The sequence below is a fragment of the Juglans regia genome, chromosome 7, assembly GCF_001411555.2.
Source record: "Juglans regia cultivar Chandler chromosome 7, Walnut 2.0, whole genome shotgun sequence".
Taxonomy (NCBI): domain Eukaryota; kingdom Viridiplantae; phylum Streptophyta; class Magnoliopsida; order Fagales; family Juglandaceae; genus Juglans; species Juglans regia.
The window spans coordinates 22,796,178-22,816,486 of NC_049907.1; the positions used below are offsets into that span (position 1 = coordinate 22,796,178).

General features: G+C 38.0%; 1 protein-coding gene across 1 annotated transcript; it reads left to right on the plus strand.

Moving 5' to 3' along the window:
* Positions 1 to 5,375: 5,375 nt before the first annotated feature.
* LOC108996674 (probable UDP-N-acetylglucosamine--peptide N-acetylglucosaminyltransferase SEC) lies at positions 5,376 to 19,437 on the plus strand. The gene is made up of 28 exons (XM_018972692.2): positions 5,376 to 5,729; positions 6,750 to 6,895; positions 7,018 to 7,116; positions 7,207 to 7,257; positions 9,438 to 9,554; positions 9,636 to 9,692; positions 10,453 to 10,572; positions 11,326 to 11,388; positions 11,483 to 11,561; positions 13,747 to 13,856; positions 13,967 to 14,020; positions 14,122 to 14,189; positions 14,307 to 14,409; positions 14,515 to 14,717; positions 14,817 to 14,913; positions 15,531 to 15,602; positions 15,720 to 15,796; positions 15,966 to 16,082; positions 16,151 to 16,235; positions 16,331 to 16,498; positions 16,757 to 16,867; positions 16,949 to 17,035; positions 17,122 to 17,249; positions 17,346 to 17,428; positions 17,568 to 17,673; positions 17,848 to 17,994; positions 18,564 to 18,684; positions 19,020 to 19,437. Exons 1-28 carry the CDS (start codon positions 5,546 to 5,548, stop codon positions 19,128 to 19,130), a joined length of 2,964 nt encoding a protein of 987 aa, XP_018828237.1. The 5' UTR covers positions 5,376 to 5,545; the 3' UTR covers positions 19,131 to 19,437.
* The last annotated feature ends 872 nt before the right edge of the window (positions 19,438 to 20,309 follow it).

The following is a 20,309-nucleotide window of genomic DNA, read 5'->3' on the forward strand; positions in this document are numbered from 1 at the left end:
CAAATCCCAAAACAACTTTTTCACATTCCCACACCAAATATAATAAATAATTCAACTTTTATTTTACTATTCACAAATCATCTCAACTCATCTCTGAATCCAAACCTCTCCTAATCGGGAGATTCTCGAGATGGAGCTGGGATCTTTCACAGCAGTCACCTGGCAACGCTTTAAGAAGGAGTTTGATGATCGCTTCTTCCCTAGCATAGTGAGGCATCATAAGGCAAGGGAGTTCAACAACCTAGTGTAAGGAGACATGACAATGGAGTATTATGCCCAAAGTTTATGGAGCTGAGGAGGTTTGCAACGCATCTTATTGCCACTGAAGAGATGCCGACCGAGCACTTCCAGGAGGGATTGCATCGGGAGATCCGTAGGCCAATTGCTTGTCTGCAAATTCTGACTTTTCAGAGTTTGGTTGAGGTGGCCTCTATAGCAGAGTGAGAATTTGGTGGTCTTGTAGGCTCTCCGACAAGTCAGAAGAGGAGGAGCTTTGCAGGAGAGGGAAGTAGCTCAAGGTCACCTCATAAATTTATTTCAAGGGCGGGGGCTAGACCACAAGCCTCAACTAGTGTGCGCATGGGGGGCTGAGCCCCAGTTTGTGGAAGGTGCAATCAATCCCTGAAGGTGACTATCATCAGGGTGGGACCCAATTCTTCAAGTGTGATCAGACAGGGTATTTTGCTTGTGAGTGCCGTTATGCTGCTCAAGGAAATCGACCAAGACATCTCGATGGAAGGGCGAATCAAAGGTAGATAGTGCAGCCACCAGAGACTCAAGATGCGGGGGGTCATCACAAGTATGAACTTGATACAGTTTTTTTTTTAAGTTGTTGCATTGTGTGGTTAATTTCTAGAACTTCATTAGAAGTGTTTGATCTGATCAGGTAGAGTTCAGTTGTATGAATACTGTGCTTGTACTTTGTTTGATTCAAAAGTGTCCTAGTTCTTTATGTCTGCCACTTTTGCACGAACGTGCAACTTAGTCACGGAGCCCTTGCCACAGTCCGTGGTCGTAGCGTTACCAAATAGAGAGATGGTTTGGTGTTCAAAGGTCGCCTTTGGACTTTGGAGAGAGGACACTTGATGTCGACCCAATAGTGTTCAAGCTGCTTGGGTTTAACATCATACTGTGTATGGATTGGCTATTTCGGCACTTCACGAGTATCAATTTTCGGAGCCGTGTGATCAGTTTTCATCTCCCTAGAGAGGATTATTTGGAATTCGTGAGTATTTGAAATTCGTGGGTAGCAAGCTAAAGTCAAGACCCACGGTTATACTTGCAATCCAAGTGAAGAAGGACCTCGCTAGTAGGGCAAATGCCTATCTAGTGCAAGTAGTATCTAATCCATCATTAAGGAAGTCTGTAGCAGGAATCCTAGTTGTTGAAGAGTTCTCTGATGTCTTTGTGGATGAGTTATGAAAGCAAACATATTTGCTAATACAACAAAAGGAAGTGTTAGCCTCTATACATGAAGTTCGGGTTGTTGATTTTGAAGAATAGAAAACTCTTCAAAGGAGGGATTCGAAGCTACTGGATATCCGGAAGAGAGTAAAAAAATCAAGAGGACCTACACACTTCAGTTTGGATAAGGATGGTATTCTTTTGTTCCAAAATCGTAAGGTGATTCCCACTAATTCAGAGTTTAAGGAGAGACTTTTAGCAGAGGCTCATGTGGCTCATTCAGTTCACCCTGGAAGTATGAAGATGTACCGGGACATAAAGATAACTTTTTTGTGTGAAGGAATGAAGAGGGATATTGCTTTGTTTGTTGAGAGATGTACCACTTGCCGATCAGTCAAAGCTGAGCACTAAAGACCTACCGGTAACCTCGAACCCCTCTCGATTCCAAAATGAAAATGGAACGACATTGTTATGTATTTTATAGTGTGTTTGTCGAGAACTCCCAGCGGGAAGAATTCAATTTGGGTGATTATTGACCGATCAACCAAGAGTGCTCATTTCTTACCCGTCACTAATATCGACACCTTGGGGAAGCTGACACGTTTTATGTGAAAGAGATAGTCTAGTTGCATGGGATACCTAAGACTATTGTATTGATCGAGACCCGAGATTCACATCTCATTTTTGGAAGGGCTTACAGGCGACCTTGAGCACTAAATTGAAGTTTAGTAGTGCTTATCACCCTCAGACAAATGGTCAGTCAGAACACACTATTCAGACTCTTGAAGACATGCTGCGAGCTTGTGCCTTGGAATTCAAAGGTACCTGGGAGAATCACTTGCCACTCATAGAGTTTGCATACAACAACAGCTTCCAAGCATCCATTCAAATGGCACCGTATGAGGCTCTCTATGGGAGGAAATGTTTATCACCATTATTTTGGGATGAAGTTGGTGAAAACAAATTTCTTGGGCCAGATTTAGTTCAAGAGATGAAGGACTAGGTCTAGATCATAAGAAACAGGATGGTGACAGCGTAAAGTCGCCAGAAGAGTTTTGCAAACACAAGAAGAAGAGACCTGTCATTCGAAGAAGGTGATTGGGTGTACCTCAAAGTCTCACCCATGAGGGGCATCAAGCAATTTGGAAAGAAATGGAAGCTTAGCCCTAAGTATGTTGGCCCTTTTCAAATAGTGGAGAAGGTTGGGTCTGTTGCTTACAGGGTCGCGTTACCAGAATATTTTGAGGAGGTGCACGACATGTTTCATGTATCCTCGCTGAAGAAAAGTTTCGGGCAGCAGGAGCCACGACTCGTCGACCCGGGTAGCCTCCAACTATAGCCTAACCTTACCTATGAGACAGCATCGACTCAGATTGTGGATTGGAAGGAGCAAAGGCTGAGATCCAAGTAATACCATTGGTGAAGGTGTCTTGGGGAGATCCAATGGCTCAAGACTTCACATGGGAGAGAGAAGTAGACATGAGAGAACTTTACCCGTATCTGTTTGAGTATTATTGATTGTATATCTTTTTCAAGCATGTTTTGAGTTGTATTGTGTCTTTGCGAGTTGGAATTATTGGTTTAAACTTGTCAATTTCGATGATGAAATTTCTTTTAAGGGGAGGAGGATGTGAGACCCCAAAAATTTAGTGTTTTATTTTACTCTATTTTTTATCTATTTTTTATTTTATTTTAGTTTATTATATTGTGTTTTATTCTATTCCTTACGGGTTTATTTTTTTTATGAATCCATTTGGATGATTGTGGGTTTTTGGGGTTGTGTAGGTGCTATGGGCGATGTTTCTAGGCCAGAAAGATGGGGGGAGTTTTGGGCCCAGCCCATGGTCTAGCTGGGAGCTCGGCCCCCTTCTCCCAAAATGACACCGTTTAAGGGTTGGGAAGTGAAATTTTCCCCCCTTGGAAAGACGTCGTTCCAGCTTATGGGTGAAAACCCTAAGTTTTTCTCTTTTCTCCCTACGCCGTATCACCCTCAATTTCTTCTTCCTTCTTCCTTCTTTTTTTTAATCTTTTTCTTCTTCCTCCTTCGGCACCTGTGAGCCTCGCTGCTAGCCTTGTTTCACCACGCGTTCGTCGTAGCGCACCCGTCACCGTTGACTGCTCCACCTCCCTTCTTCCCTAATCCAAGCGTTCCTTCCTCTAATTTTTTCCCCACTCCCTCTACTCTCGAGCTCACATCAGCCATGGTGAGACCTTGCTACCACTGCGAGCCACTCATCGCATGCCACGCGTGCGTTGCTCACAGAATCCTTGCCATCCCTTGCCTTCAATTGTAGTCGCTGCAGCTGCTGTTGAGAACCATTTTTGGCCCCTTCTCCCTCAAATCACCCCTTAATCAGCTTCATCCTCTCTCAAGATTGTGTTCTAGCCCTTTCCCACTTTTTTTTTCTACATTTTGAGACCCTTAGGGTCATTTTCGCCCTAGTACTCCCGTGCACCACCGCAGGCCTCCCCACTACCAGCAGCTCGCAGTGGTCATCCAACCCTTTCCCTCCCTCAATTAAGTTTTTCCCCTCCTGTTTCTCACCAACCCATGGCCAAAATCCCTATTTGAAATCTACTTCGCTGTGCGCCACCACCACCCTCCACCGTGAGTTTTCTTTCGGCCACCCTGTCTCCTCCCTTGGATTTCTTACTTTAAAAAGAATCTCATTTTAGCCCATGTTCCGCCCAGTTACCTCACTATCGCCGCCTACCCCCGCCAACTCCACCGTGCTCCACCCCTCTAGACTCTACGACATTAAGCTATATGCCCTATGTTTGGTATTTTTTTAATCATCAATCTGTGTTCTGTTTTAACCCATTTGTCCTTGTTCATCCGCGCAGCAATGCACACACTCGTTCAATCATGGGACACCGTAAAACCATCACGCGTGATCATCCAGAAAGCTTACCTTTCGTGTCGTAAGTAACTCTCCAGCGTGACACCTTTGATATTTTAGCATGAAATTATCACTAACTTGTGTAGTATGATTGTGTTGAGAAGGGCCTTGGGCTCAGAGAAGTGTTGGGATTATTTTGACGTAATTGTTGTTGGAAATTGGGCCAAGAGCTGGATGGAGGATGAGAAACGCGTGTAGTTGGGATTTGTATATATTAATATACTAATATATATTAATTACATTTCACTTTAATTAATTAGTATATACTAATATATACATTTTATACCCTAATATTAATATTATTAAAATTAGAAAATCGAACCGAAACCAATAAAATCAGAGGTATCGGTTTAAGAAGATAACCGATGCGTAATCGATTTTTGAAAATATAAAATCTGTGCATACTAATTTGATATTAAATTTTATTTAAAATTAGATCGAACTGAATTGATTATTCCTTATTTCTTACGTATTAAGGTGGAGTAGAAGAAAGACTTGTCATGGGTAACGTGATGTTTTGAATATGTGGGCCATTTTTTCACCTCTGAATATTGACTTGAATGGATACCATGTGATTTTGACCCATAAATAGTGGAAATTCCGTCCGTGTGGGATCTGGCAATCTGCAGATCGGACGAAGATCCTTTACCCACGATAGAATGCTAAGACCATAGAAATTCAAAGTGCTCTTCAACCAAACATCCTCGTCACCAACCATCTCCTTCCATGTATTTTTTACCACGTGTCGGGTAGCCGCGTGCGCTTTTTATCGAACACGGCGGAGTCTAAACTGCTTTTTCCATACAACTTCATCTAAAGCCCACAAACAACCTCCCACGCAGGACAAAGCTACAGACATTAGTACTCAAAATACCTATAATACCCCTGAAGTTTCGACGTGGAATGTAAGTTGGTACGATATAATTGGATATTGGTTCATAAATATGCATGGAATGTTCCTACTGGAATATAACTTGGAATAGTAGTGAGGGGGAGAGAGAGAGAGGGAGAGCTAGACGGACAAGAAGGGATTCTTATAAACTCTCTAGAACTCTTATTAAAAAAAAAAAAAAAAAACTCTCTTGAAACTTCAGGGAAGAAAAAAAAAAGGGCTCCGAGTAGAGAATTTTCTCGAGAAAAAAAAAACCCTCCTCCTTTTACTTCGCGAGAAAATCTTCGTTGCATTGACGGTCACGTGACGCATTTCGGTCAGATTTTCTTCTGATCCAAACATCGCTACAATGCTCTCGCTACAGGGCGATCCCCTGCACCCCCACCACCATCATCCACCGCTCCAATTAGCGCCGTACAGCTCGGACCTCCGCGATGAGTCGTTGGCTGCTGCTGCTGCTGCTGCTTCTTCTTCTTCTTCCTCTTCTTCTGTTTCCAATCTCAAGCGCTCTCAGGCCTTGAACTCTCATGAAGGTTTTTTATTTGTTTTGTCTTTTTGCGGAATTCTCATTTGGATTTTTGATGCGTGATTTTATAGATTTAGGGTTTGAATGCAAGTTTTTTGCTTATTATCTTGGAGGCTTTCTATTCCTTTGTTTTCCAAAATTTCATATTAGGGATTTTTTCTCCATTTATATTCTATTTTATAGTTTGATCTTTGTTTCTGTTTGTCCGGGAAGATTTTTCCTGGGAAAAACTTCCTTGAAAGAAGTGTTTTCCTCAATAAGCATACGGGACAGCGATCTTGATTTTGATTTGTTACTCTTGACGTTTGGAAAAACCGGTTTTTCAAGAGCTTGATTTGTTTGATTAATTCCCTTGTTCCTAGCGGAATCCTTTATCCCAATTTGTGTTTGGGGTTTATTTTTTGGAAGGAGCGGCCCACCGCAAAACTGAATCGTTCCTCGCACTGATATTGGCCCTATTTTAATGTTGAATTTAAATCCCAGGAGCTTCCTCGTTATAGTAGTGATTCTCTATGGAGAAGATCTGGATTGATTTGAGTTTACATTCAATCCAATAAAGCGTTTCATAAAATTTTAAGGTATTTGCTCAATTCTATATGTAGAATAGAGGCTCAAAGTATGCACTCAACTCGAATTGAATCAACTGGGTCTCAACCCTAATCAATTGGAGAAATAGAGAGCCTCTACAGGGCTACACTCTGGGAAGATCTAGCAAAACTTCTGAAATCTCGGATATTTTCACTCTGGCCACTATTACTCTCCCTTTGGGCTTTGGACATTCTAAAAGAGCACCTTCCATTATGGGAATAAAAGAGCAATGCTAATAGATTGGTCTTTATAGATCCCAGTTGTGGGTCATGGTTTTTGTGACCATCATGTGTATCTGAGGAATGTATTGATCGTTTTTGTGTTGCTTCTTCTGTTTTCTCCAAGGCCACCCCACACCATAATCCTCTTAATGGCATTGACATACATATATTTTGAGTTATAGTGATTTTTAGAACTTTGGTTTTGAATTGTGCTGCAGTTGATGAAGGCATGCTCATGGCCCTTGCTCATCAGATGTACAAAGCTGGAAATTTTAAGCAGGCATTAGAACACAGCAATGCTGTTTATGAGCGAAACCCACAGCGGACTGATAATCTTCTTCTATTGGGTGCAATCCATTATCAGGTTGTATAGTTATTACTCCTTCAGTGTTCGAGATCACACTGTGTTTATCTTGCAAATAAAAAGGGGGGAAAGGGGGTATTAACGATTTTTTTTTCTCCACCTAATGAATTTCTTTTTTTTAGTTGCATGATTTTGATATGTGCATTGCAAAAAATGAAGAAGCACTTCGACTTGACCCCCGTTTTGCTGAGTGCTATGGAAATATGGCAAATGCTTGGAAGGTACATTCTAGGAAACTTAGATGGTTGTCAATCTTCAAGTGTTCACCTAGGAGGGTCTAATGGATGATATTTATGTTTTCTCTATAACAGGAGAAAGGAAATATTGACTTCGCCATCCGCTACTATCTGATTGCTATTGAGGTTTGTGACAACTTTTTTTTTTTTTTATAAGTAAATAAGTATTATTAATCAACAAATAGGCATGGCCCAGTACAAATACAGAAAGTATGCCCTATCTAAGTAGGCGCAATAGAGACAAGAAATCACGTAGATCCATGCCATCAAAATCAATAGCAGTGGCCCAAATACATAGAGTTCTAATAAAAAAAACTTTTAGTTCCTCTAGCGATCTCTCCATGTCTTCAAAAGTCCGTTCATTGCGCTCCTGTCACAAACACTACATGACACATATGGGGACCATCTTCCACACAACTTTAATCTGTTGAATGCCTCTTAGATTTGTCCTGCTGGCTAGAACTGCCACCACTGTCTCGGGCATCACCCAAGCCAAGTCTAGTCTACTAAACACTTCATTTCATAACACCCTAGCCGTCTCACAATGTAAAAGGAGGTAGTCCACCGATTCGCCCCCTTTCCTACACATACAACACCAGTATGCGATGATCACCTTCCGTTTCCTCAAGTTGTCGATTGTGAGGATTGTGACAACTTTAAATCTGTCAATCTAGTATCCCAGCATTTAAATCTCTTCCTTACTCTTGAATGAGTGCAGGACTGGGATTTTTTAAAATATTTTCATTTGTCTCTCTCCTTCGATTTTTTAACCATCAATTCCTTGGGCTATAATCTTTCTCAAACATTGAAAGTAGTATAAATGTAGTGATTGACACCATTATATTCCTCAGTTGTAATTCAAATTTAGGTTCAAAATCATAACTTTAATATGCTTGGACCCATGTCGCTAAGTATCATTGATCTAATTGTTTTGTTTTACCATTTATTCTTTAAATATTGATCATCTATTGAAAGACTAGAAATCTTTTTTTTTTTTTTTCCGATAATCATTCTTATCAAACTCACAGAAAGGTGCATGACATCAAGCTACTCTAGGAAAGTAGAAAAGCGTGATTTTCTGTTACTGTCTAAACAATGAGGGATTTAAGCATAAAGTCATTTAACTCCAACATCATCCTCTCCCAATCTCATTGATCTGATAAGCATTGGAAATGAAGTTGTTTTCTTTATTCTTTAATCTTATTTACACTCTCAATTTTGAAGAGGTAAGGATAAAATCTATTAGCTCTCATCTGGCAGAAGGATTTTTTAGGTAAGCAAAAGAAATTTTATGAATACGATAATAGGCATAACCCAAGTACATTGCAAGTATACAAGATAATGCTCTTAATTAGGATTTAGAAATATATACAAGGAAATAACGGAAACTGGAACCAAAAGGCGGAAGTTTAAGGTCGATCCTTTAGCCCTCTCTGGCTCTTCGCTTCCTTTGAAGAGTATTAGGAGAAATAAGGCCCCTTTGAGAGTAACTTTTTTGTATAGATGACAGGTTTAGCCTTTAGGAAAGATATTATCACTAGATAACTTAGAGCCATAACCACATCATTGGGATGGAATGATTTTGGTTCAGCATTCATCTCTTGCTTCACTGTGAAGTGGCTAGGGATTTATGGATCTTGGTTTCAAATTTTCGGCTCTTAATGTATGTTGTTTCTCAGCCCAAAAGGTGGCCTGTTTTGTTTCATTTCTGTCACTGAAAATCTGTAAATTCAGTTTGCTGGCATATAAAGTCTATTTTGACACAGAAACCTCTGTGCTTACCACTAATGGCACATCATTTTTCCCTTTCACCCCTACCTGCTTGCTTGCTGGAAGGGTATCCAAGGCTGTCCCCAAGTGGCAGCAGCATGGAAGATGATCCCATTGTGTATTATGTGGTGTATTTGGATGGAAAGGAATGAGCGGTGCTTTGAAGATAGGAAGCGAACAATGGCAGAGCTTCAGAATTTTTTTCTACACACTTTACTCCTATGGTTTTCAGCCATTGTCCTTAATGGAAACAATGTGCATGATTTCTTATATTTAACTTAGCGCTTTTAGAATGTATTTAGGCATTTTCTTCTGTATACTCCCTGTGGACATAGGCTATGCCTATTTTCATTCATATCAATGAAACTTACTTCTTACTTATTAAAAAAACAAAAATTCCCTTTCACCCTGCTTTAGTATGATTTCCAACCTTCTCGGAATATGCTAGTTCATTACTCATGTATATTGAATTCTTAAGCTCATCAGGGATCTTTATCCTGAGTTGATCCTGCTTTGGTTTAAATTTTGATTTGCAGCTTCGACCCAATTTTGCTGATGCATGGTCAAACTTAGCTAGTGCATACATGCGTAAAGGAAGATTCAATGAGGCAGCCCAATGTTGTCGTCAGGCTCTTGCGTTAAATCCTCGTTTGGTAGGGTCGATCACAGTTTGAAATCTATTCTGAACCACTAGATTCCGTGGGATTAGTTGGAAATCTTTGTTATTGGTGCAGGTTGATGCTCACAGTAACCTTGGGAATTTGATGAAAGCTCAAGGTTTAGTGCAAGAGGTGGGAATTTGAGAGATTATTTATTTATTCTCCCCTCTCTCTCTCTCTCTCTCTCTCTCTCTAAACTAATATGTTTGGTGCAGCTTAATTGGTGTACTAGAGTTGTGTATGCTGTTCTGAACAATGCATATATTTATATATAATTTATTATTGAGTATCCTACAAGGAGAAAGAGAAAGGCGTTCCTGTCTGAATTAGTTTGGTATTTTTAACAAAGAAACCACAAAACAACATGTGTCTTATCTTTACAGTGATTTTTGAATTTTGAACCAATTTTACTTTGGAAGCATTAGTAGCACAAGGGAGACTATTTGATTATCACCATCACCATCATCATCATCATCATTATCAATTATTGTTATTATTATTTTTTTCCTGTCTGTGGCTAATAATTACAATTTTTTCAAATTAATTATTACAACTTTTCCAAAATCTCAAACAAAAAATAAAAAATAATTCAACTTTTTCAAATCCTAAAACAAAAATAATATTAAAAATTATATGCTAATAATATTTTAATTTTATAATATTTTTATTCGACCTTTTCTCTTTTTTCCCAAAATCCCATAAAATATCATAACTCAAACCATTTCACTACTATTCACAGATTTCTCATCTTATCTCATTCCCAAGCATCCCCTTAGTTGTTTCATTTGTTATTGGGTGTTGGAGAACAAACAAGGATATTGTTGTAGATGGACAAATTGTTTAATCTTTTAGCCTATAGTACCTACCTTTGAGAATGTTTGTCTTTGTGTAGGCATACAATTGCTATGTCGAGGCTCTTCAAATCCAACCAAATTTTGCAATTGCATGGTCCAATCTTGCTGGCCTTTTCATGGAAGCTGGTGATCTTAACAAGGCACTTCAATATTATAAGGTACGTAATTAGGATTTCTTTATGTTATGCTTGGTTTGTATGCTTGGTGTGTGGGTTCATGTGTGTTTATGTGCTTGTGCATGCATTTACAAACGTGCATATTTGTGTGAATTATGGCACATGAAGTTGCATGTACCATGTCAAGGCTTAGTCATTGTTGGTGAAGCACTCAATGCACGCACAAACGCTGGCTAGAGCCTAGGCACAAAGTGCCTATTTTAGCAAATAATGTATAATAACAAAATATATTTTTAAATACAATAAAAAAAATAGTAATATAATAGTTGTTAACTCAATTTGTTAAGAGTATTATGCAACATGACAATAAAGTGATCAACTATCACATAAAATTTAATCATAACATTTATAATTCTCTTGTGCTTTACAAAATATACAAAATGATAATATTTGATAGCCATTATTAATATGAAGTGCATGGTTGAATTAAAAGATACGCAAAAGGCTATGACCAGAAAAGCACAAAAATTGTAGGTATTGACTTCTTTTACTATGTAATACTAAAGTATATAATCATTCTCATCCCTAGTCATAGGACCATCATCATTGATAGGCATATATCTGCATGTGTACGTATATATGCATGCAAATAAGTTATAAACGTGTATGTATTTTATAATTCTATGCATGTATGAATGCATAGGAATTCGTTTTGGATTCTCACTGAATGGGATAGTTCCTCTTGATATGGCTTGCTTATTTAGCTCATTGGTGCCTTTTTTTCCCCATTTCCAGGAAGCTTTAAAGCTCAAACCAACATTTTCTGATGCCTACCTTAATCTTGGAAACGTGTACAAGGTAAGCTAATTGTATTATGCTAATAAGGTCGGGTATCTGAAAATGCTCGGTCAGGTATTCGGAGAAAACAAGATATTTCTTTTGCCTTTTCCAGGCTCTGGGAATGCCTCAAGAGGCAATAGGATGTTATCAGCGTGCTCTTCAGGTGCGGCCAGACTATGTTGTGGCCTATGGTGAGTGTTTTCAAATGTGCATCTAGGTGTTCTTTTGTATACCTCCTGTGTACACGGGCTATGCCCATTTCATTTGTATCAATAAAATTTATCTCTTATCAAAAAAATGGTGAGTGTTTTCAAATATTTTGCACGTCTGTATGCGTACTTTTGGGTTTCTCACTGTGCAGTTATGCTTTATGCCTTGGCACAGGAAAGCAATTATTATTATTATTATTTTTATTTTTATTTTTCAATTTATAGCTGCCCAATGTGAGATTCTGTGGTAGGTTGTTGTTGTAGACAAAAGTGGGTGCAGATATTTTTCTGGCAGCAATAAATTAGGGTTTTCAAGGTTGGTTATTCATCTTCTATGAAGAAAAAGCAGGGTTGGTTATTCTTAAAAGCTTTGAGAAAACATCTAGGGTTAAGAGTTTGAAAGTGTATGCGATGGAATTGAAAGGAAGGAAACAAAGTCTCTTATGTTGGTCCTAGGACATGAATGCTGCGCATGACTAGTAAAGTGAATGGCCATCAATTAAAAGAGAAGAAAGAAAGAAAGCAGTCTATGCATACACGCCTGCCATAAATCAAAAGTCTCACTTTTTACTATTTAATTCTGAATGCAGAGAAAAAAACAAAATGCTTTTTAACGTGGAATTATTTTTGTGCAATGGCTCGCTCATATTCTTCGGATCTTAGCTTCTGCCGATCAGACTAGAACTCCTACTTAAACTAATAAAAGATCCCCTGATTATACTTGAACAAAGCCCACAGATGAAAGCCTGTGAGCTAAATAAGACTCATCTTTTAACAAAAAGTGCAAGGCTCATATGTGTGGCCCACAGCTGGCATTTACAAAATTACTAGAATATTTATCGACTCTGCTATCAACTTATTTTTCAAGTTAGCTTTAGGGGCTTCACAAATCTTTTCTTGAATTTCATGCTGTTTGGACTTCATGTATACGTTTGGATTTCTCTAGGAACTTTCTCTTTTCAGCCATAGCTACTGATTCTGTTGGAAAGACACCATGATAATTGTGATATTCTTATCTAGCATCAGAAAAGCTACTTGGAATGACGAAACAATAGCTACTTGGAATGATAATTGTGATATTCTTAGCTAGCATCAGAATAGCTACATGTGAACACTGACAGCATTGGTTGTTCTCTCTTTTTCTTGGGTGCAAAAGGGAATGATTTCTAAACTTGCATAAACATATGACAATGTGATGTTTGACCTGATGTTGAAAAAAGGAAATTAAAGAATTAATTGTAGAAGACAACCGGCTGTTTTTTTTTTTTTTTTTATTTAAGTAATTTGAATATTATGTGGAGGACAATTGGCATTCATGCTAGATGTATGCTGCTTTTACAAATTCAAGTACCACTAATAAAAAAACAAGAACAAAGAGTCAATATGATTGTTACTTAAAAAACCTCAACTGCTACTGAAAACAAGGAATGAAGAGGTGCCTGGGGAGACTGAAGAAACTTGTAATAAAAATTATTAATAATATACGTGTCCTAACGCTTGGGGTGGGTTGGAAAATCGGAATTTGTATCAGTTGTTGGAAGAAAGTTGAGTGAGAAACTTCTTGTTAGGACTTTGGCTCTGAGGCCAAAAACTGAGAAGGGACTGTATTTTTTGAATGCATAGGTGCCTTACCTAATTATGGGTGGTGGGTTATGGTTTTAGACAAGACTGGATTTTGGAAATTTTCTGGCAGCATCAGATTAGAGTTTTTGCGGAGGTTTTGGAAGGGTTAGTAGATGTCAAAAAGGTTGAGCAAAAAATCTAGGGTTAAGGTTTCTAAAAGATGGTTTGGTTACTGTTCAGATGTGATGGATTAGCTTCCATATGCAGGGTTATAGGATGTAAACTGCTAGCGTTTAGTGATTCTTTTGGGTTAATCCTTTCTTACTTATATAGTGATAAATAAAGTTGGATCCTTAGCAAAGTACTTTTCTTTGATTGGAGATGTCCTAATGAACAGCAGGGGAGGACCATTATTGTATATCATGTTTTTCCAAGCTGCCAATATATTTTGTTCCAAAGGGTTCACGATGTCTATCATTTAGAGCTGTATATCTGGTTATTTTGTTATGTGAAAGAATATTATGGATAGAAATTTAAGCTGTTGCATTTACATGACTTATTTCTTTATTCTTAATGATTTATTCCAATTAAATACACGGGACAGGAAATTTGGCTAGTTTATATTACGAGCAAGGCAACCTAGAATTGGCGATTTTCCATTATAAGCGAGCCATTTCTCTTGATTCAGAATTCTTGGAGGCTTACAATAACTTGGTTTGTCATCTTGTTTCTTTCCTTATGCTGGTTCATTCGCAGGGAATTGATATTTTGTACTTCCAAATTTCTCTCTTAATTACGATTTTTTTTTTTTGTGTTATCTAAAGGGCAATGCTTTGAAGGATTCCGGAAGAATTGAAGAAGCAATTCAGTGCTACCATGTAGGTTCATGCTATCCATCCTTTCTGCTTCGCTTTTTGCTAGTTGCATTTCATGCCTACTCTAGTTTGATTTCTCACCATACTTCTGTTGTTTTCTGAAGCAATGTCTTGCCCTACAAGTTAACCATCCACAAGCGCTTACTAACCTTGGGAACATATACATGGAATGGTATCCTTCGCATATATGTTACTGAATTCTGATTGTGAATTTCAGGTTTGTAGTAGTTATTTGTGAGACGTGGCAAGCATGTAAACTGTCCTAATGGACGACTTTCTGATGATGTAGGAATATGCTGAGTGCTGCTGCTTCATGTTATAAGGCTACACTGTCTGTAACAACAGGACTTTCTGCTCCTTTCAATAATTTAGCAATAATATATAAACAGCAGGTAGCGGCATCTCTTCTCTCTCTCTCTGTGCGGAAAACTATGTTCTCCAGCATCTGTATTTGGATAGTCATTATCCTTGTTATACCTGTTTCTTCTGAAGCACAGGGTAATTATGCGGATGCTATTTCTTGCTACAATGAAGTCCTCCGGATTGATCCTTTGGCTGCGGATGGACTTGTCAATCGTGGAAACACGTACAAGGAGATTGGAAGAGTTAATGAAGCCATTCAAGACTACATACGGGCCATTACCATCAGGCCTACAATGGCTGAGGCTCATGCAAATCTAGCTTCAGCTTACAAGGACAGGTGCATATTAAACAAGCTTTGAATATATTTTATTGAATACGGAATCATCCTTTGACGGACATCTTAATTACTTAAATTTCTGATTTTGACACTTTACAGTGGACACGTTGAAGCTGCTATAAGAAGCTACAAGCAAGCACTAATACTACGCCCTGAATTCCCAGAAGCAACTTGTAACCTTCTTCACACACTACAGGTATATATTGTTGAGATGCTAGATTGCAAAGTTATTTTTAGTTGGAATGTTAGATGTTGCGGGTGCAACATGCCCAAAGGGATGGGATTTTTCCTTGCAACCTGTCATTGACATGGCTTATCTTAAGGGAGTTAGTTACTTCATATTTTTTTATTTTTCCATTTTCTCTTCCACTATTTTGGGGTTTTTTTTTCGGGGTGTTGTTAATCTTTAAATGTGAGTGTGTGGTATCACTGCTCAGGATCTTCAGAATGTTACCAACTTACCATATTTCAATGTATAATTATTTGGAGATTTATACATTGATTTTTTCTGTTTATAACACCCATAAAATTCTTCGTTTTAAAGGTATGATGAGGTACAAAAGATAAATATTGAAGTGTGTTTATTTTTCCGTTGGGAGGATCTTAAATGGTTATACTGTCTACCGGGCTTTGAAATCTCCGTTTTGATATATATTTTAGTTTTAATATAGTATTAAAATTCATTTGTGGTATATTAAGATACTGTGGAGCCCCGAATATTAGTAGATCAAATAAATTGTTAAAAAATATAAAAAAAAAGTGCATGAAATGCCTTATAAAGGGTTGGCTTATGGTAATTTCTGTACTGTGCAGTGCGTTTGTGACTGGGAGGACCGGGAGAGCAAATTTATTGAAGTTGAAGGGATACTCAGGAAACAAATAAAGGTTCACTGTCAATCTGTGCCTTTTTTCCTTTTCTATTATTTCTGATGTACCATTTTTTCCTTCAGTTGATTTATCTGCCAGAATTAAAATACTGATTGTTTAAACCTTTTTCTTCAGATGTCAGTTATTCCAAGCGTGCAGCCTTTCCATGCGATAGCGTATCCCATTGATCCAATGCTTGCCCTGGAAATCAGGTAAATTCGATGGTGCTTTTGGATTTTGTATAGAATGTTTCTTTAGTTAGTGATTACTATCATGGTTATTGGGTGTCCATACCCAGAGAATGCACTTCCGTATTTTCTTTTAAGAAAAAAAAAAACGTTTGGTTTGCTATATGTTAATCGTCTTGTTTCTCCCTTGTAGCCGTAAATATGCTGCACACTGCTCCGTCATTGCATCTCGCTATTCACTTCCTCCCTTCAACTATCCTGCACCCTTGCCCATAAAGAATGAGGGCAGGATTGGACGCTTACGAGTTGGGTATGTTTTGAGATATACCTCTCTCTCTCTCTCCAATGATCTTATTTATTGATCCCTGGGCTTTTCAGATATGTGAGTAGTGACTTTGGTAACCACCCTCTTTCTCACCTCATGGGATCTGTATTTGGCATGCATGACAGAGAAAATGTTGAGGTTTGCAAGTTTCTAATTTTCCGCTTTAACCTTTTCAGTTCTTCCCCCCTCCTTTTTTTGTTTTTGTTTTCATCCTTAATATGTTTATGTTTCAGGTGTTCTGTTATGCATTAAGTCCAAATGATGGCACTGAATGGAGACAGCGTATTCAGTCAGAAGCAGAGCGCTTCATAGATGTGTCATCCATGTCATCTGATATGATTGCCAGGCTGATTAATGAGGATAAAATACAAATCCTCGTCAATCTTAATGGCTATACTAAGGTATCAATTCTTGATATTTGATGATTATTTCAATAAATAGTTTAAAGTCAATTGATTAGGAAGGACAGTTTCTTTAAGCCTGTTTCCTTTGGTAGATATGGAACTGCTTTTTTTACCATGGAAATTTGGCTCATGATTTTCTGTACAACCTCGTTTCCGATTAATTTTTCTGAACAAATTTTGCATGTGTTCTTTCTTTCTTTAATTGTCCGACTCTATTCCTCACTCTATTCTGGAGTTTTATGTTTAATTTTGCAGGGGGCAAGGAATGAAATATTTGCAATGCAGCCTGCTCCTATTCAGATTTCTTACATGGGATTCCCTGGAACCACAGGGGCAAGTTATATTCATTATTTGGTCACTGATGAGGTTGGATGCTTGAATTTTTAATCTACTTCAGACTTAACTTCTTTTTGTTTATAATCTGACTTGGTTTCTTCTCCCTTGCAGTTTGTATCCCCTTCTCGTTTTTCTCACATCTATTCAGAAAAGCTTGTCCACCTTCCTCATTGTTACTTTGTAAATGATTATAAGCAGGTCAGTCGTAATTACTTCTTGTCTCTGTATATCATATTTTTTTCATCCAGAGTATGTTTTCAATTCTTTTGTGTTGCATTTGTTAGAAAAATTGTGATGTATTGGACCCAAAATGCCAACCAAAGAGATCAGATTATGGCTTACCAGAAGACAAGTTTATCTTTGCATGTTTCAATCAGCTTTACAAGATGGATCCTGACATTTTCAATACATGGTAATTTTTTATGGATTTTTTTTTTCTTTTTTGTAAATGAAATATTGCTCCTAAAGTTAGGAACACACTCAATTATCTTTGTTTTGGCCAACGTAGGTGCAATATTCTTAAACGTGTCCCCAATAGTGCACTTTGGCTTCTCAGATTCCCAGCTGCTGGCGAACTCAAACTTCGCACCTGTATGTTTTGTTTTTATCTTCATATCTAGAAATTGTATGGCCATGAATGCAAAAATGCCAGCAATACATTTTCACTCTGATTTTTTAACTTGTGTTGTACATTTTTTTTTTTGATACATAACTTGTGTTGTACATTTAGATGCTATGCAACGCGGTGTGCAACCAGATCAGATTATTTTCACAGATGTTGCCATGAAAAATGAGCATATTAGACGCAGTTCTTTAGCAGATTTGTTCCTTGACACGTATGGATTCTATAAACTGCCCTTTTCTCTCTATGAGGCAAATTTACCTTTTTTTCATTTCTCCCTCTCCCTCTCCCCCTCTGTTTTTCAATCTTTTGTTTTTGTTACCTTCAATGGGCAATCAGATTTATTAGACCCAGCTGATTGCAATTATATTTGGACTTTGTTGTCTAGACCATTATGCAATGCGCATACAACAGGCACTGATATTCTATGGGCTGGTCTTCCTATGGTGACCCTTCCCCTTAAGAAAATGGCTACCAGAGTTGCTGGTTCCCTGTGTCTGGCCACTGGTGTTGGAGAGGAGATGATTGTTAGCAGGTAGGTAATCATGTGCATATCCTTCTTTCATTTTGTCTTTCTTTTTTCCAATAAATAATAAAGTAAGTTCCCCTTGCAAGTGTAGTCTCCATAACTGCTAAGGTTGAGAATTGGGTTTATTTACTTTCTCTCCCCCACAAGCTTTCTTTGTTTGGGGAAAAAGGGGTGGGGGGGGTGTTTGCTGGAGCTTTTTATTCATTGTGTGCCAGTAAAAAGGTGAAATTGTGGCTACTTATGTCTACAATGGTAGTAAATGGTTTGAAATATAAAAGAAGGTATACAAAAAGAGGTGCTGTTTTAAAAAGCTGATTTTCTTTTCTGGTATGTGATTTACTTGCATGTTGCGTGGTACTTCCATTTTACAGTAGATGGGCTGGGACTGGCAATGCCACCCATGATGCTTGGGAATGAGAATATCAAATACCATTTTTACCCCCCTCCTTTCTACCAAAAGGGAAAAAAGAACAGAACCAAACATAGAGAACATTTGGGCTTCCTCTATGCATCTTAGTTTTTCTTAATTCATTTACTAACTAGTTTCCTTTTTCCCCTCCAAAATGCCCTAACAGTATGAAAGAATATGAAGAGAGGGCCGTCTCGCTTGCATTGAATCGCTCAAAGCTCCAAGATCTTACCAACAGACTCAAAGCGGTCCGTTTGACTTGCCCTCTCTTTGACACAGCACGCTGGGTGAGTCCATTTTTTTTTATTCTACTGAAGTTTCATGCATTCCTAAGGACCATGAACCCGTTGACCAAATGCACAGAGACGGATGCCATATATATGACCAAAAGGCCATTTGCAAGAATAAAAACTCATTTTAGTATTTGTATTACCACCTTGTAACATGTTTTTTAGAAAGAAAGAAAAAAAAAAAACATTTAGAGTACTTTGCCCCACATCAGCTGCTGAAAAACCTCATTGTTTGCTTCCATTAATCTTGTTAATATTATCCTTGAGGTATTGGTATTATTAAGCAGTTGGTTAATGCAATTTTTTTTTTTTTTTTTTAACGGAAAATTCAGGTACGGAATCTTGAGCGAGCCTATTTCAAGATGTGGAATCTGTACTGCTCTGGCCAGCATCCTCAACCATTTAAAGTAACCGAGAATGATATGGAATTTCCAAGTGAGTGATAGATAGGAGCCAGGGTTGGGGGGGAGACGGGAGATTGTACATAAAAAAAAAAAAATGAAGCAAAGAGTGCTACCATCGTTATTCATCATCTAGTTTACTGTTACTTACAAAAAATCATCTAGTTGACTGTTGGTTGGTTGTCCAGGAGATGTTCACTCTCTGCTATTACCAATGGATCAGTGTGTTTTTTGTTCTGCTAGTTTTTACGCCCTTACCAAGTGATGTTCACTCTCCCTATTTGTGACCTATGGGGTGCATAGTAGCTCATGTTCATACATCGAATTAGCGTCGTGTCGTGTTTAGTCATGAGTATTCATCTATATAGATCAACTCAGATTCAACCTATTAACATGATCTATATAAATAATGAATGTGTCACTCGGATTCAACCTGTTAACATGAACTATATAAATAATGAATTACACAATACGACCTGCATATAAGATCTTTTAATAATAAACTTGAGTGGAATATTGGTCCAAATACAATCTGTTTTAACCCATTTAATATAAATAGAATGAGTATGATTCGTATGTATATTATAATACAAGAATAACTATATGATTAAATTTATGATATAGTATTTCATGATTAATATTCAAACCATTGATACAAAAGAAAATAATTTCTAGAACTTTCAAATCACATGATAGTTATAATCTTCAAATTAATATTACATATAATCGGGAGTTTGGTGGGTTTAAGTCGTAATTGTCAATTTATTAATCTTTATTTTTATCAAATCAACCGGAGTTGATCGAAATTCGTTCATATCAAATCCTATCTCCAGTTATTGTTTCACCAAAAATGCTAGAGAGCACGCCGGTCATGACGCACGAAACACACCCACCATGTCATGAATAATGAAATATCCATTTTCCCCTTACTTGAATGATGAATCCTTTGCTTTCTTTTTGCGCGCCACCAGAGACCATCTCATTTCTCTACATGTCGTTCTCTCTCCATCGCAGAACGCAGCGCGATACCAGATGCGAGAAGGAGCTGAAAGCAACTCGACGGAACCGTTCTGAAACTCATACAGTTGGACTACGTAGAAGGATCCACAAATCTAAATTCTAAGTGGACAAATTCCAGCTCAAGTTTCCCCAAGTTTCCCACTTATGCTGCCAACTTTTTCTATTTTTTTTTTTTCCAAGTCTGGTGCCTTTTGAACTCAT

What these genes read in the sequence shown, in the direction of transcription:
- LOC108996674 (XM_018972692.2), top strand. Translation starts at nt 5,546, where the DNA reads ATGCTCTCGCTACAGGGCGATCCCCTGCACCCCCACCACCATCATCCA. An exon ending in AGGCACTTCAATATTATAAG is followed by an intron (nt 10,573 to 11,325) that starts GTACGTAATTAG and finishes CCCCATTTCCAG; the next exon opens with GAAGCTTTAAAGCTCAAACC. An exon ending in TTGTAAATGATTATAAGCAG is followed by an intron (nt 17,036 to 17,121) that starts GTCAGTCGTAAT and finishes TGCATTTGTTAG; the next exon opens with AAAAATTGTGATGTATTGGA.